Source organism: Jaculus jaculus, chromosome 5, assembly GCF_020740685.1.
Source record: "Jaculus jaculus isolate mJacJac1 chromosome 5, mJacJac1.mat.Y.cur, whole genome shotgun sequence".
NCBI lineage: Eukaryota > Metazoa > Chordata > Mammalia > Rodentia > Dipodidae > Jaculus > Jaculus jaculus.
The window spans coordinates 114,427,229-114,444,163 of record NC_059106.1 but is presented as its reverse complement, the minus strand read 5'-3'; the positions used below and the strand labels follow the sequence as shown (position 1 = coordinate 114,444,163).

The 16,935-nt window shown below is 39.2% G+C and overlaps 1 protein-coding gene across 2 annotated transcripts in view; it reads right to left on the bottom strand.

The window, feature by feature from the left end:
* Wdr35 (WD repeat domain 35) overlaps nt 1-16,935 on the bottom strand; it is a 136,325-nt gene that overhangs the window by 75,704 nt on the left and 43,686 nt on the right. For both annotated transcript variants that reach the window (XM_045150728.1, XM_045150729.1), the window contains 2 exons: nt 10,814-10,958; nt 3,154-3,223 (listed from right to left, as the gene is read on the bottom strand). In XM_045150728.1, the coding sequence (XP_045006663.1) occupies nt 3,154-3,223; nt 10,814-10,958 (215 nt within the window). The remainder of the gene's footprint in view (nt 1-3,153; nt 3,224-10,813; nt 10,959-16,935) is intronic.

Sequence of the window (16,935 nt, the reverse complement as noted above, 5' to 3'; positions counted from 1 at the left end):
AGGCTGTGAGGAAAGATGAACCTTTATCCACTGGCAGTGGGTGTGAAAACCTGTAAAACTATGATGGAAAACTGTGTGGAGCTTCCTGAAAAGATGAAAATCAATCTCCCTTCCCATCCAACTACTCCACGCCTGGGCATATACTCCAAAGACTCCACTCTTTACTACAGAGATGGTTCTTAAGCCATGTTTGTCACTGCTCTTTTCACAATAGCTAGGAATTAGAATCAGCTCAGATACACTAACTGATAGATAACAAAGAGGTGGTATATATACCCAATGGAATTCTTCTCAGTAGTAAGGTAAAAATGAACTGATGAAATTTGCAGGAAAATATATGGAGCTGGAAAAAATTATCCCTAAGTGAGGTCGCATGGACTCAATGCTGCATGTTCTCTCATATGTAGTTCCTAAATAGGAACTACTAGAGATGGGCTTAAACAGTGTGTGTACCAGAAATGTGGGCATAAAAATAAGACCAAGAAAAAGAGAAATAGGGAGGGATGAGAAGAGGAGATATTTGACATGTGAGGTAAGGGACACAATACAGGGGTAGGAGGGTTTGGGATTGGTAAGGGTAAATGAGGGTAGGGAGGAAAATCATACAAAACTTAAGACAACATGAATCAATATCACAGACACCTTCCTCTACAAGTTATAAGATATTATCATCAATAAAGGGAGCGGGGACCATCTGGATAGAACTGTAGAACAGTGGAAAATTCTTAATCCTAAAACCATGGGCTTTGGCTGGTAAATCCCAGCCCCAGAATTGAGTTAACCCCCACAGTGAGTTGTTGGTCAGGAAAACCCATGAGGTTCCCAAAACAATGCAGCCATTGCCAAAGTACTTTGTTACATGCCAGAACTAAAAACAGCAAGACCCTATTGCTGAAGACAAGATAGGCTGTGGTAACAGGACTTCAAGACACCATGCTAGAACTGAAATAGGAGCTAGTTTCCTCCTGGTTGACCTCACGGTACTAGAACGTGCTATGGGAGCTGCCAGGAGACAATGGTCACCAACAGTGTGAATAAGCAGGGGATCCTTTATGCTAGGAAACCAACCAGCCAGGCAAAAAATACATACGTGTGCAATAGTGGCTCACAGCCTTTGTGGGTAACTAACTGCTCTCTCTCTTTTTTTAATTTATTTTATTTATTTATTTGAGAGCAACAGACACAGAGAGAAAGACAGATAGAGGGAGGGAGAGAGAATGGGCGCGCCAGGGCTTCCAGCCTCTGCAAACGAACTCCAGACGCGTGCGCCCCCTTGTGCATCTGGCTAACGTGGGACCTGGGGAACCGAGCCTCGAACCGGGGTCCTTAGGCTTCACAGGCAAGCGCTTAACCGCTAAGCCATCTCTCCAGCCCCCAACTGCTCTCTTGATTGGACATGAGGTCTATTCAGTGGGTAAGAAATAATATCTGATGAGCACTTACACAGCAAATTCAAGATTCCAGAGGAATGTCCCCACTGCTGTCTAGATAATAGTAGTGGGTATACACATCCAAAAGTCTCACGCTGGAGAGATGGCTTAGTGGTTAAGGCATTTACCTGCAAAGCCAAAGGTCCTCAGTTCAACTCCCCAGTATCCACATAAGCCAGATGCCCAAGGTGGTGCATGCGTCTGGAATTTGTTTGCAGTAGCTGGAGGCCCTGGAACACCCCATTTCTATCTCTTGCTCTTTCTCTCTCTCTCTCTCTCTCTCTCTCTCTCTCTCTCTCTCTCTCCCTTTTTCCCCTCACTCTCTCAAATAAATAATTTTTGAAGTCTCTCAAATAACTACACATATTCTCTTTAATCCAAGCTGTTCTCACTGTTAGCTGAAGAATCTGTTTTATTTTACAAATGGCAATTCTGAGGAGATCCAAGATCCAATGAAACAACAAGAAAAGATAGTCAGCTGCCCATCACAAGACCATGTCTACCACATCAGCCCATATAGCCCAGGAGACAATGCAGAGTACAGCTTTCACTTCTAGTCTGACTTACAGCTCCAGAGAAATGGCAACAAACCAGATGGCTAATCAAAACCCACCAAAGCAGAGGCCACATAAAACTTGATACTAAATCAGACTGCTAATGGGCTTGCCTTGGCACAGGGAACATTGTAGAAAAGGAGGCAGAAAGAGTATAAAAGCCACAGAATGTGCAAGAGTAGCCTAAGGCACATTCCTCCCAAAGAAAATGACTGAGGCCTCAAGACCCCATAGTGAATCCCAACAACCCCACTGAGGGTAGCCCTCACTCAGGAAAAGGGGAGCAGGGGCAAGGGAATACAGAGTTTGACATTTTATAAAAATAAGAGGTAGTGGGTTAGAGAGATGGCTTGGCGGTTAAGCACTTGCCTGTGAAGCCTAAGGACCCCAGATCGAGGCTCGATTTCCCAGGACCTATGTTAGCCAGATGCACAAGGGGGGGTGCATGCATCTGGAGTTCGTTTGCAGTGGCTGGAAGCCCTGGCACATCCATTTTCTCTCCCCCCTCCCCCCTCCCCCCCTCTTTCTCTCTTTCTCTCCCTCCCTCCCTCCCTCCCTCCCTCCCTCTTTCTCTTTCTGTCTGTCACTCTCAAATAAATAAATTAATTAAACAAACAAAATAAGAGGTAGTGACTTAGTGGTTGAAGCACTTGCCTACAAAACCAAAGGACCCAGGTTCAATTCCCCAGGACCTATGAAGCCAGATGCACAAGAGGGCACATGCATCTGGAGTTCATTTGCAGCAGCTGGAGGCCCTGGCATGTCTATTCTCTCTCCCTCTCTGCCTATTTCTTTCTTTCTTTCTCTCTGTCAAATAAATAAATAAAAATAAAAATATTTTAAAAATTAGAGGTGGAATGCAAGGACCTTGTTAGCCTCTGACCTCCATATGTGCACATGTCCCCATTCACAAACATACATTCACAAAAGCCTATGTTCTCTCTTATACACATACCCCAAACATACATTCTCGCTATTACACATACACCAAAAAACGTTTTGAACATTTAAGTAAGTCTTTCAGAATAGAAAAATATTTAAAGAATTACTAAAATTATTTCCTGCTCACTGGAAAAAGAAACAAATTCTTTTTCAAGTTTCAAAATCAAGTTACAATATTTCCAGATCTATAGATAGTTAAACTTACTTATAAAAATGAAATCACCTACCTGAATGGCTTTACTATAATCAAGCACACCATCCACAGATCCAGAAGGAGAATCATCAACATGATAAACTCTGTTAAAAAATACAATTTTGAACAGAGTTTAAGGATTATACTCTACATACAGTTAGAGATTAGGTGACACCAATGAATATCATCATTTAACATTACAAATCCTCATTATTTTGGTCTAGAGAGATTGCTTAGTGGTTAAGGCTCTTGCCTGCAAAGCCTAGAGACCCAGGTTAAATTCCCCACTACCCACATAAGCCAGATACACAAGATCGTGCCTGCATCCGGAGTTTGTTTGCAGTGGCTAGAGGCCCTTGCATGTCCAATGTCCCTCCTCCTCCTTCTCTCCCCCCTTCTCTCGCTCAAATAAATAAATGAATTTTTTTAACCTCATTATTTAAAAAAATTATTGATACATCTTAATTTGATGAGGTAAGAAACTATCTAGGTTTTCTAGACCTATAAGTAATTTCTACTATAAAGTTATATACCATCATGAACCCTGAATCATACATTCTCAATGAATTGCATTAAGCTGTGAGAAACAGTTCACCTGACTACTAATGTACATATGAACTTATTTACTTATAATATTTTTATTTATTCACTTGAGGGAGACAGAAAATGGACACTCTTGCCCCTGCAAACAAACTCTAGACACATGCGCCCACCACTTTGTGTACCTGGCTTTATTTGGGTACTGTGGAATCAAACCCACGCCAAAAGCCCATTTACTTATGAGACAGAGTCTCACTATGTAGCCTAGGCTGGCCTCAAGTTCATAAGCCTCCTGTCTCAGCCTCCCAAGTGCTGGAATCTCAGGCTTATGCAAAAGTAACTTCTAATATGTCAACTAATCTCCCTTTCATCAATGTGTTTAATACAATACAAATAAAGCTTGAGTGAGTCTGGAAGCTGTGATGAGCAGGACCTCTGAGGCTGCAATAAGTACCCTGTCCTTCCTGATGGCACCTGGTTTCCAGCCTTGTGGTGTGGCGCTCACTCATGCTGGGCTACAGCATCCCTGCTCCTTTCCTTGTCTGCCTATCCCACTGTGTAGTGTGGCACCTGCAGGGAAAGACCATCCTTAGTCCCTGACACAGTGCCACACTCTGCCAAAGGCTCCATAATGCCTGCTGAATAATTATCAAAATGAATGGACTTTTTAAAGAATTGCTAAGATAATATTCCAGATAACAGAACAGTTATGGGCTTAGGCAAATTACTTAATTTCTCTAAACCTCAGTATCTCCCTTTGTTTAAAAAAAAAAAAAGATTCCTCCTCTTTATCACTCAGAGGCAAAAATCAAGTAAGGTCTGTAAAGCACACACCCACAGAGCCTGACATATACAAAGAGTTCAAAACATTATACCAAAGCTGGGCGTGGTGGCACACGCCTTTAATCCCAGCACTCGGGAGGCAGAGAGAGGTAGTTTGAGACCACCCTGAGACTACATAGTGAATTCTAGGTCAGCCTGTGCCAGAATGAGACCCTACCTCGAAAGACCAAAAAAATAAATAAATAAATAAAAATTATACCAGCAATATAGTCACAGGAAAGCCAGGCTACTTCTATTTATACATAGATGGAATTTTAGCATTGTTAAGCTCTGAATTTTATCATTGTTAAGCTGAAATCATAACTGCAGACTCAGAAGTATAAATAAATCAAATCTTGAGTGAATTTAATAGAAATGCTTTAAAATACAGAAATAAGTAGTATGTGTAAATTGACACATATTTTTATAATTAAATATACTTTTATTAAGCATATTTAGTCCCACAGTGTTATCACAAGAGGAAAGATACAGGTTAGAATAGGAAGACCCTCAAGAGACTATGTGTTCCTGGAACTGGGAGATACATCAGTGAGTAAAGCTTATCTCCCAAGCAGGACCTGAGTTTGATCTCAGTACCAAGATAGAAATTCCCAGCAGGGTTGTATATGCCTATAATCCCTGTATGAGGGGAGGATTCCTGGACCTCAGCCTGTCAGTCTAGCTTTATTGACAAGCTTCAAGACAAAGAGAAACCCTGTCTCAAAAAAACAGTTGACAGCATTCCTGAGGAATACTTGAGCTTGTCTTGTGACCTACACACACACACACACACATACATTTTGGGAGAGAAAGATCATGTGTTTCCGCTCTTTCTCTCAAAACAAGAACAGTACAATAAGAAATGCCCATTAAAGGGGTTCTGAGTCAGAATTCCACCTTACTTAGAAGCCAATGATCTTTACAAATAATTGACATGCATGTTTGTTTCCTCTATTGACTCACAGGAATCCTAACTCAAGTTACCAAAGTATCTGGCACACAAGAAGTACTTACCTTTCTATGGAGAAACCAAACCTGAGCACCCAAGCTGTCCTAAGACCTTATTCTGAAGACTAAAGGTCTCTGCTTAGTATGGTTACAATCCTACAATGAGGAGGCTGCTATATGCTGTCATTGGCACCACTGAGAAGACAAGCTGTGACACTTCCCAACAATCAGTTTTTCTGTTTCCATATGTGTCCACATTCTCAAAATGCTTTTACCAGAGATCTATCTCCTATCTTTGTAACTGGTAGGGAAGGGCGAAGGAGGAGAAGGAGGCAGGGGCGGCTGCAAGAACCTGAAGTTTGGGCTGGAGAGATGGCTTAGTGGTTAAGGAGTTTTCTGGCAAAACCAAAGGCCCTCATTTCAATTCCCCAGAACCCACATAAGACAGTTGCACAAGGGGGTGCATGTGTCTGGAGTTCATCTGCAGTGGCTGAAGGCCCTGGCACACCCATTCTTTCTCTCCCCCAACCTCTCTCAAATAAACAAATAAACAATAAAGTTTAAAAGAAAAAGAACATCAAGTTGGGCTGGAGAGATAGCTTGGTGGTTAAGGTACATGCCTGCAAATCCTAAGGGCCCAGGTTCACCTCTCCAGATTCCACATAAGCCAGCCACACAAGGTGACACAAGCATGCAGGTCACACATACATACAAGGTGGCATACACATCTAGACTTCAATTGTGGTGGCTGGAGACCCTGACAAGCCATCCTCTCTCTCTTTCTCTCTCATTTTTGTTTCTTGCATTTAAAAAATAAGGCAGGGGCTGGAGAGATGGCTTAGCGGTTAAGCGCTTGCCTGTGAAGCCTAAGGACCCCGGTTCGAGGCTCGGTTCCCCAGGTCCCACGTTAGCCAGATGCACAAGGGGGCACACGTGTCTGGAGTTCGTTTGCAGTGGCTGGAAGCCCTGCACACCCATTCTCTCCCTCTCCCTCTGTCTGTCTTTCTCTCTCTGTCTGTCGCTCTCAAATAAATAAAAAATGAACAAAAAAATATTTAAAAAAAAAATAAGCCAGTCTGTTGGACTTGCCTCAAAATGAAAAAAGGAAAAAAAGAACCTCAAGTTTGTGTGTTGAACAATATTTACAACATAATTTGGGATTTTTGACCTGACTTTTACCCTCCTTCCTGACAACACTGACCAATGTCCTTACTCATAATCATTAGGTTAAAGCATGGGGGGGAAAAGTTTTTGAGGGAACAATCAAAGACACAAACAATATCACAGAGAGAAAATTGCTGACCAAACACATTACATACATCTTCATATTGAGGCTTACTATGAGGAGCCTCTCCAACTTGACTCCTCATCCCTCCAGTAAGACAGAGCCCTTTTTATTCCCACTTACCAGAAGTCATTCCAACTCCAGACTTCCTGAAATCCAGAGTAAAGGAAGGAAGCCAAGACCCCAGTTCACCCTCTTAAATCTAGGATTGCCTCACCTGCCTGGAAAGGCCTATAGCACCAGCCCATAGAAATGAAGCTTCATTTAGACACTTAAGAATTCAACTAAGTAACTGTAATTTCAACATAACACTAGTACGTTTGGGGCGGTGGGGGGGGGGGGGCGAGGTAAAACAGCCATTTCCTTACCAACAACTCATAGAGGTCCAGACTTTATCATCAAATAGATGTTCTTTATTACAACATGTTCTTTCTCTAATCTGGATAAATTTAAATAGCCCAACTTTAAAAATATTCAAGTTAATGAAAAAATAATTTCTACTAATCAAATCACTTGATAATTATCAAGAACTAAAACTGACAAATATCTGTGTCTGGCTTAGATGTGATATGGTTATTAAAAATATATTAAAATAGAGAGACTTCTGGGTAAGATGTCTGTATAAGAGTCACACCAAACCCGCCTAGGGAGAGATTTAAGCAAAACCACAGTAAAATACACTTTTCTTCCAAAAAGTAAAGGTGTATAAGTCTTTATCGGCAACAGCAGAAAAGCAGGAGAAAGCAAGATCTACCACAAAGGAGGAAACCAGTCAGAATCCCACAGTGGTGCCTGTAGCCCACGTGAATTCATGCACCCGCCTGGCCCAGTACCCAGCTGCAGGAGCAAAGACCAAACAAGGGGATTTTACAACCTCATCAAACTTGAAGGGGAGACAGCAGAAATCAGCTAAGGAGCTACTGAAAGGGATACAGATGGGACCAGCTGACCAGTTCAGTACAATTCCAGACTTCCTGCACTCTCCCATCCCCCAACCAACACCACCACGACCCTCTAGAGAACGAATTCAGCCCCCAGTAACAGGGTGGCAGGGTACCCAGCACAGCTGACCAAAACAAGAGGTCCACAGCACAACAAAGAGGGGTAGAGGTGGGCACTCAGCATTGGTGAGATTTGAAGCCATTTCAAAAGGTAAGGAGGCCAACTGACAAAAAAACAGGTACATAGGCCTGCACTAGAAGTGCTAATCTCTTTTTCCATGCCAGGGCAGGTTATGGGTTACATAGTTGTTGTTGGCTTTACCATTTTCAATTAAGCTATATTTGGGGGTTGACTACTGTTGCATTTGATGCTTTCAGATTCATAGGGCCTTCGTCTTTTTCTTCTGTCATTACTGGGGACAGGGTCTGATTCAGAACCAGGCTGACCTGGAACCCATTCAGAATAGAAATCTCTAACTCCCAGCTAAAATGATTAAGGGTGTAGAGCAACACACACACTTAGGGATTGACTTTATAAGGTTATCTGTTTGTTTCAATCCTCACACTTGCACACTCTGTGCTGGTTTTTATTGAATGTATATAATGTTCAGTTGAATTTTAGAATTTTGCCAGTAAATTGCTCCACCCAGAATACTTCAATAGCCGGCAAACTCAACACCTAGGATTACTTCTGAGGTTGGATTAGATTAACAAGAGCTACACTTGGTATGTTAAACTCCTACTCTGAAGGTATATAAATCTGGATTTCCAAATCTAAGAGCACTGCAGATAGCTAAAAATCCCAAACATCAAATCAATTAAGGATGGAAAAATTGCTACATTATAATACAAGAAACACAAAGAGTCAAGACAATACAACCCCACCAAAAATTATAAATCCATCAGAAATGATCCCCAATGAGAATGTTGGAGATGAAATGCCTGACAAAGATGTCAAAAAAATGATTTTGTCGGGGCTAGAGAGATGGCTTAGTGGTTAAGCAATTGCCTGTGAAGCCTGTGAAGCCAAAGGACCCCGGTTCAAGGCTCGATTCCCCAGGACCCACATTAGCCAGAGGCACAAGGGGGTGCATGCATCTGGATAGAGGCCCTGGCGTGCCCATTCTCTCTCTCTCTCTCTCTCTCTCTCTCTCTCTCTCTCTCTCTCTCTCTCTCTGGCACTCTCAGATTAAAAAAAAAAATGATTCTGTCTATACGCAAAGAAATTGAAGGAATTAAAGAAGAAAATAAACTCTGGAAGGAATTCTAAGAGAACACAGGAAACCAGCTTAATGAAATAAGGAAGTCATTATAAGACATGACTAAGGAAACAGAAATACTAAAGAAAAACCAGGCAGAAATGCTAGCACTGAAAAACACAGTTAGTTAAAATCAAAACCTGTGGAGAGTCTCACCAGTAGAATGGATGAAGGAGAGAACAGAATATCTAAGTGGCAGATCTAATACAGCTCAAAAAAAAAAAAAAAAGAAGCTAATAGGAAGGTATGAATGGGAATTTCAAGATATTCAAGACATTATGAAAAAACCAAACATAAGAATTCAGGGTATAGCAGAAGGAGAAGATTTCACTCCAAAGGCATAGTAGGCATTTTCAACAAAATCAGAGAAAAAATTTTTCCCCAAATTGGGAAAGAAATGCCAATGCAGATACAGGAAGCTTTTAGAACACCAAACAGACAAAACCTAGAAAGAACCTCTCCTCACCATGCTATAATTAAACTACTAAACACACAAACCAAAGAAACTGTATCGAGAGCAGTTAGAGAGAAAAAGAAAGTCACCTATAAAGGCAAGCCCATCAAGATCACAGCAGATTATTCAACATAAACTTTAAAAGCCAGAAGAGCTTGGAATGATGTATTCCAGTTCTGAAAAATAGCAACTGTCCACCAAGATTACTTTATCCCACAAAGCTATCTATCCAAACTGAAGGAGAAATAAGGACATTCCACAACAGAAACAGGCTAAAGGAATTTAAGACAATTAAGCCAGATCTACAGAAAATACTTGAAGGAATCCTAGCCGGGCGTGGTGGCGCACGCCTTTAATCCCAGCACTCGGGAGGAAGAGGTAGGAGGATCTCTGTGAGTTCGAGGCCACCCTGAGACTACATAGTGAATTCCAGGTCAAACTGAGCCAGAGTGAGACCCTACCTCAAAAAACCAAAAAAAAAAAAACTTGAAAGAATCCTTCACACTGAAGAAAAAGCAAAGCACACACATGAGGAAATAGGGAAAGATAAATCATACTCAAATAACAGTTAAAACAAGACAGTAAAGGGAAAAAAAGGAAGCACCACAAAGCAAGAATGGCAAGAATAAACACACACCTTTCAATAATAACTCTTAGTATCAATGGCTTCAATGCCGTAACAAATAGACACAGGCTTGCAGACTGGATTAACAAGCAGGATCCTGCTGTTTGTTGCCTCCAGGAAACTCACTTCTCAATAAAAGATAGACACTGTCTTAGGGTGAAAGGATGGAAAATGGTATTTCAAGCAAATGGGCCTAGGAAACAAGCAGGGGTTGCTATCCTAATATCTGACAGGATAGACTTCAAACCAACATTAGTGAGGAAAGATAAAGGTCACTTCATACTGATTAATGGAAGACATTAATTAAAGGAGGACATTACAATCTTAAACATATATGCACCTAACATGGGGACTCCCAGTTGCATCAAACACAATTAGACTTAAGGTCACAGATAACACCAAACACAATTGTAGTAGGTGACTTCAATACCCCACTCTCATCAACTGACAGGTCATCTTGGCAAAAAAATAAACAGAGAGACATCTGGATTAAATGATGTCATGGAACAAATGGACTTAGCAGATATGTACAGAACATTCCATCCAAATACTGTAGAATATACATTTTTCTCAGCAGCACATGGAACATTCTCTAAAATAGACCATATATTAGGACACAAAGCAAATCTTACCAAATACAGGAAGTTGAAATAATCCCTTGTATTCTATCTGACCACAATGGAATTAAACTACAAATCAGCAACAAGAAAAACCACACAGCATACAGAAAGGAGGGAAGGGAATTATCATGGTTTATTTTCTGTAAGTATGGAAGTTTTCAGTAATAAAATTATACATTAAAAAATATTAAAACAAATACCTTTCTCTTCCTTCTTTTCGAGAACGTGTGATCTGGTTAATTTCCAGTGCAGTGAGTTTCTTTGCCACACGATACTGCCAGGTATAAAATGCTTCCTTCGAAGCTGCTATCACATGAGTTTTGGTCATTGCCACAAATAATGGTACTATTAAAAAGAGCATTAAGACAATTAAGTTATAAAAGTGTACAAAATGTGCTTCAGCCGGGCGTGGTGGCGCACGCCTTTAATCCCAGCACTTGGGAGGCAGAGGTAGGAGGATCGCCGTGAATTCAAGGCCACCCTGAGACTACAGAGTTAATTCCAGGTCAGCCTGGACCACAGTGAGACCCTACCTCGAAAAACCGATAAAACAAAACAAAAAAACAAAATGTGCTTCAGGGAACTTCAGTATCATGGAGTCAACTCACAGTAAAGATAAAAGCCCCACAGTCTCCCAAATCAGATATGAATCAAAAGTTCTTAGGAATTAATTCAAAAATTAATTCAAATTAATTAAATTAATCAAATTAATTAAAATTAATTCAAAATAACCTAAGAATGAAATAGATCAAGAGTTAGCCCTAGAATAAGGCCTAGAGTTGTTGCTCAGTGCTAGAGCATTTGCCTAGCCTGTGACAGGACATTACATACCCCACTATCAAAAAACAAAAAAATAGGACTAAACCTTTAAGACCTTTGTTTAGGCAATGGTTGATTGGTGTCTTAGCTATGACACCAAAAATATAAGCAAAAATAAATAAATAAATTGGAAATCATTAAATTAAAAACATTTGTGCTTTAAATGATACCACTGAGGAAATGAAAAAACAATACACCAAAATAAAAGAAATATTTACAAGACATGTATCTGGTAAGGAATTGTCTCCACTAAATAAATAACTCTTACTGATTTAACAACAAGACAACTATCCCAATTGCATTTCTCCAGTGAAAACATACAAATAACTGTGAAAAGATGGCCACCAGGAAAACCAAAACCATAATGATACCACTTTACAACCAAAAAAATGTTAGAATTTTAAAAAGTCAAACAATAACAAGAGTTGGCAGGGATATATTGAAATAGTGAAAATGTAAAATCCACATTGAAAAAAATATCTGGCAGTTCCTCAAAAAAAAGTAATTACTTTAATCTCAAGCAATTCCACTCCTAGATATGTACCCAAAAGAAACTAAAACACAACCTCATATACAAATGAGTACATAATGACATTATTAGTGATAGCCAACAAGTAGAAACACAACTCAGATGTCCATCAGCAGATGAATAGATAAGTAAATCCAACCTCTTCTTCCCTTCTTATTGATTACAGCTTAATTTAAACACTTGTCCTTTTTCTTGATTTCATTTGTCTTTCATATGCCAAATAACTCAAACAAAGTAACTCACTTAAAGTTACAAAACACTAAATACTACAAAATTAAATACATATATTCATACAAAATATATAAAAGCAAATGTACTCTTCCATAAATGTCATTTTAGTCCCTGTTTATTATCACGAATAATAAAACAATATAACATTTTCTATTTGTAATGCAATACCAAGCAATAAAAGAACAGTGTTAACAGGCACAATAATTTTTGGATCTCTAACTATAGCTCAAATAAGAGACTTACAAACTAAAGAAATAGAAAACAGTATGGCAGCGTATGTTAACAGAGTAGATTAACAAATTGTAAATTCAAATTCAGGAATTTTTATATGCTACATATATCAGTATCATTGAGTTTCTGATTACGATTTTTTTTCCCTGCTCAAAAATATATACTACTAACAACCTCCAGAGGGTGCACAGTGCCTATTCTGGGGACAAAATCCAGGTTTGACAATTGGCAGCTCAGCCTCCAGTGAGTGCTCAATCCAGCCAGGCTGTGAACTCTCTTACTTCCTTTATGAACTCCTAAACAAATATTTAGTAACACACAACAAATACACTGATGCTGCTAGCTACTGTACTCTCAGGAAGATCTAAGTTTATAAACCTGTATTGCTTTCTGCTAAAATGTAATTCTTTCTAAGCACATAAACATTTTCCCCAACAATGCTTAACCACAATTATAAGTTATAATCATGTAATTAGCTTGTAATTTTTTTCACCTTTTATTAATTTTAGGGGGGCGCGTGCATGCCACGGTAGGTGTGCGGCAATCACTTGACAACTTGCCAGCTGGTCCTTGCTGTCCGCCTCATTTGAGGCAGTGTTTCTTGCTCTAGATTCTCATTCTGCTGCTTTTTTCTTGAACTCCCAGAAAATTTCCTGTCTCTGCTTCCCACTTCACCATTAGCATCCACATGCTGGGTGAATCACATAAACCAGCCATGGCTTCTATAGAGTCTGGGGGTCAACTCAAGTCCAGTTAGAGCTTCCAACTTTATCCAATAAGCCACTTTTCCAGCACTACAGTCATGTTGTTACTTCTTTTTAAAAATGTTTTTATTTATCAGTACTGTGTGTGTATGGGCCATACTATGATCTCTTGTCACTGCAAATGGATGCCAGATGCTTCCGTGTGGCTTTAAATGGATGCTGGGCAATTGAACCCCAGCTGGCAGACTTGGGAAGTATGAACTTTTAACCACTGAGCCATCTCCTCAACCCCATTTTTTTATTCAATATATCCTAACTAGGTAAAAATAAAAGTAACCCTAGTCTGATTCAAAATGAGAATCATATTTCTTGGATTTAAATTGCAAGCACTTGCTGTGACATTAGATAAATAATTTGCTCTTTAAGCCTCAGTTTGTTTATTGGTCTACTGAAGATAATAATAATGCCAACCTTATAAAAATAAAGCATAACACAGTGTCTGGCACAGAGCAAATGTTTGCTACTTGGGAGATGGCCCACAGGTTAAAGGCTCTTATTTACAAAGCTTGCCTGCCTGGCTTCAATTTTCCAGCATCCAAGTAAAGCTGAATGCAAAACATGGCATCTGGCTTCCAGTCATAGTGGCAAGAGACCCTCCCACCCCCTGCCACATACACACATATATACAAATAAATATTTTTAAAAATAAAGAAGAAATGTGTTATCTTAAGAAAGCCAATATTGATTTGTTTTAAATATGTGCTGGGAGCACTTCTAAGCACATTAGAGATATTAACTCACAACCACAATATCAAACAGATATTATTCTTCCCATTGAACAGAGGAAGAAAATAATTATGATTTCCCTATGTCCTTCAGTGGTGGAGCTTTACACAAACCCAGTCACCCTAGCTCCTGAACCTGCCCTTCTTCACTGCTGACACAGAACAGACCCTCGTTAAAGATGAGGAAGCATGTAGCATGGTTACTACTTGTACTTTCGGCTGACACAGATGGGCCCTTACTAAAAGTGAGAAAGCATTGGGCACAGTGGTCACTATTGTTCTCATTTCTACTTAAGTTTTTATATTTTATCCCTATAAAGTTCTCCAGTCAATCCTCAAAACAAATACAAACATATTCAAAATATACTGTAAATCAATGTAATAGCACTTTCAGTAAATTCAATAGGTACATAATGCCACTATATAAAGTTTTGATAGATTTTTTAACATTTTTAAAGACTTTAAAATTTTTTATTTTATTTATTTAAGAGAGAAAGAGGCAGAGAGAGAGAAGAGAATGGACATGCCAGGGCCTCCAGCCACTGAAAACAAACTCCAGACACATGAGCCACCCAGTGTATCTGGCTTACTTAGGTACTGAGGAATCAAACCTGGGTCCTTAGGCTTCATGGTCAAACACCTTAACCACTAAGCCATCTCTCCAGCCCTGGTAGATCTTTTTAAGTATATGTGGATGTGTATGATATGGGGGACATGTGAGGGTCAGATGACAAACTTGAGGAGTTTGTCCCTCCTTCCACCTTCTTTTTGAGAAAGGGTCTCGCTTGTTTTGGCCACTGTGTAAGTGCCAGTCTAGCTGGCTTGCAAGTTCCTCAATTCATTCTGCCTCCAACTGTCAAAGGGTCACTGAGATTACAGACACATGCACCACTTTGAAACCAGCCTTTGTTATGTAGGTGCTGGGGAATCAAACTAAGGGCCTGCAGGCTTGCAAACAAACATCTTTAATCATGGAGCCATCTCTCAACCTAGGGAGTCTAGTGTATTCTAGGTTGGCCTTGAACTTTCTATATAGCCAAGGATGATATTATACTTCTGATACTCTTACAGGCATGTGCCACAATTCCTGGCCTTATAGAGTGCTGAGGATTGAACCCAGGGCTTTCTACATGCTAAAACCAAGTGTGTTATATTCTCAACCCTGATAGAATTGTTTTAAAAGATTCACTCTATCCCAACTAAGCTTCTAAGAAAGCAAAGATCAAATTTTAAGAGATAGAAATTTTGTTCAACCATCCTGATAAAAACACTAATGATCTTTGCAACTATTTAATATCTGGAAAGAAAAAAGTCAAAATACACAAAAAGATTATTGATAAAATTTTTTTTAAGAAAAAAATGATGTTTTACCAACTAAACCATATCATTAACAGATAGCAGTTAGTAGCTAATCCAGATTGTTAAAAATAATTAAACAAGTTAGGAATTAACATTTAGGGATAATCTGTTTATAATATTTTAATGCTGAGGTCTGAAATAAATGCCTGCATGTGTAATATTCCCCTACTTCACTACTTATTCATGTCTTAGCACTTTAAAGAGCTGGTAAGTTGAAACCTCACAGAATGTTTTCATCAAATTCACTTTCTCTAGAATATATGGAAAACTTAGCACACATTTTAGAAGTCATGGTTAGAAAGCTGCCTGTGTGCTCCTGTGAAAATGCTGAACAGGCAACAGGATGCTCTCTGGTCATAGTCTATGCCTCCATCCTCTGTGAATGTTATGTTCTCTCCTTAAAATACCACATGAAGAAATACTTCTTCCTCAAAACAGCTCGTATGCAACCTTCTCCAAGTAGAAAAGATGTAACTGACATCCTTATGTACCAATATCCACTGATCCCAGCACCCTGTATAATGCTAGTACACAGCAAGGAAGCACAAACTCATGGCTCAACAGATTAATTATATCTTAGTTACTTAGTCACCCTATAATACATGTCACAATTTCTTGTTTCTCTCTATGTTACAGTATCTAAAACAGGATATATTTAGTTTGCTAAATAATCACTTTCAATTACAAAATAGGAAACAAATATATAAGAAACATTTTTTATGGGCCAAGCACACTGTTAGGTACTGCAGACAAAGAAGTTAACCACACATGTCTTAAACAAATTCAAAGTCTAGTGGGAAAGACACACAGGAAATGTAATAACCCCACTGCAAGATAAGAAATACAATGATAGCAATTCCCCAAAAGGACTATGAGGGCTTCACACAAGAGCATCTAAAGAAAGTGACTTCATTCCTGTGTTAAGTGCATTACACAGAGTCCCCACAATCTGTGCACTATAGTAAAATATAAAGTTTCAAAAAGTTTATACACAGATGGACAACCAAACAAAAATCCTCTAGAATAGTAGGTATCACACTTGCAGTCCCCTGTCATCATAGAAATCTGACATGAGAACTTTGTAAGTAACAAAAATGCTGAGTCTTTAGCAGTTGTTTGCTACAGAATCACACAAAAACTTTCTGTTCAAATTTCAGCAAGCAAGGATTTAAAAAAAAAGTTGTGAGACTTAAAAATACAAGTAACTGCCAGGCGTGGTGGCACACACCTTTAATCCCAGCACTCGGGAGGCAGAGGTACGAGGATCACCATGAGTTCGAGGCCACCCTGAGACTACATACTGAATTCCAGGTCAGCCTAGGATAGAGTAAGACCCTGCCTCAAAACACCAAAAAAAAAAAAAAAAAAAATTTTATATATATATATATATATATATATATACACATACACACACACACACATACACACACACACACACACACACACACACATACACAGAGACATACACACAAATAACCATGCTTCAATTATTTTCCATTCTATGAAGAGAAATAATTTATATTTAGCTTTACTATAAAAACTACTCCATCTGGGATAAAATTACATTAAGACTAACTACAATCATATGATTCTATATTAAAAATGTTCATATTTAAAGAAAAATTTAATCTGAACACTGACAGAACTTACGCCTTAGATGAAAG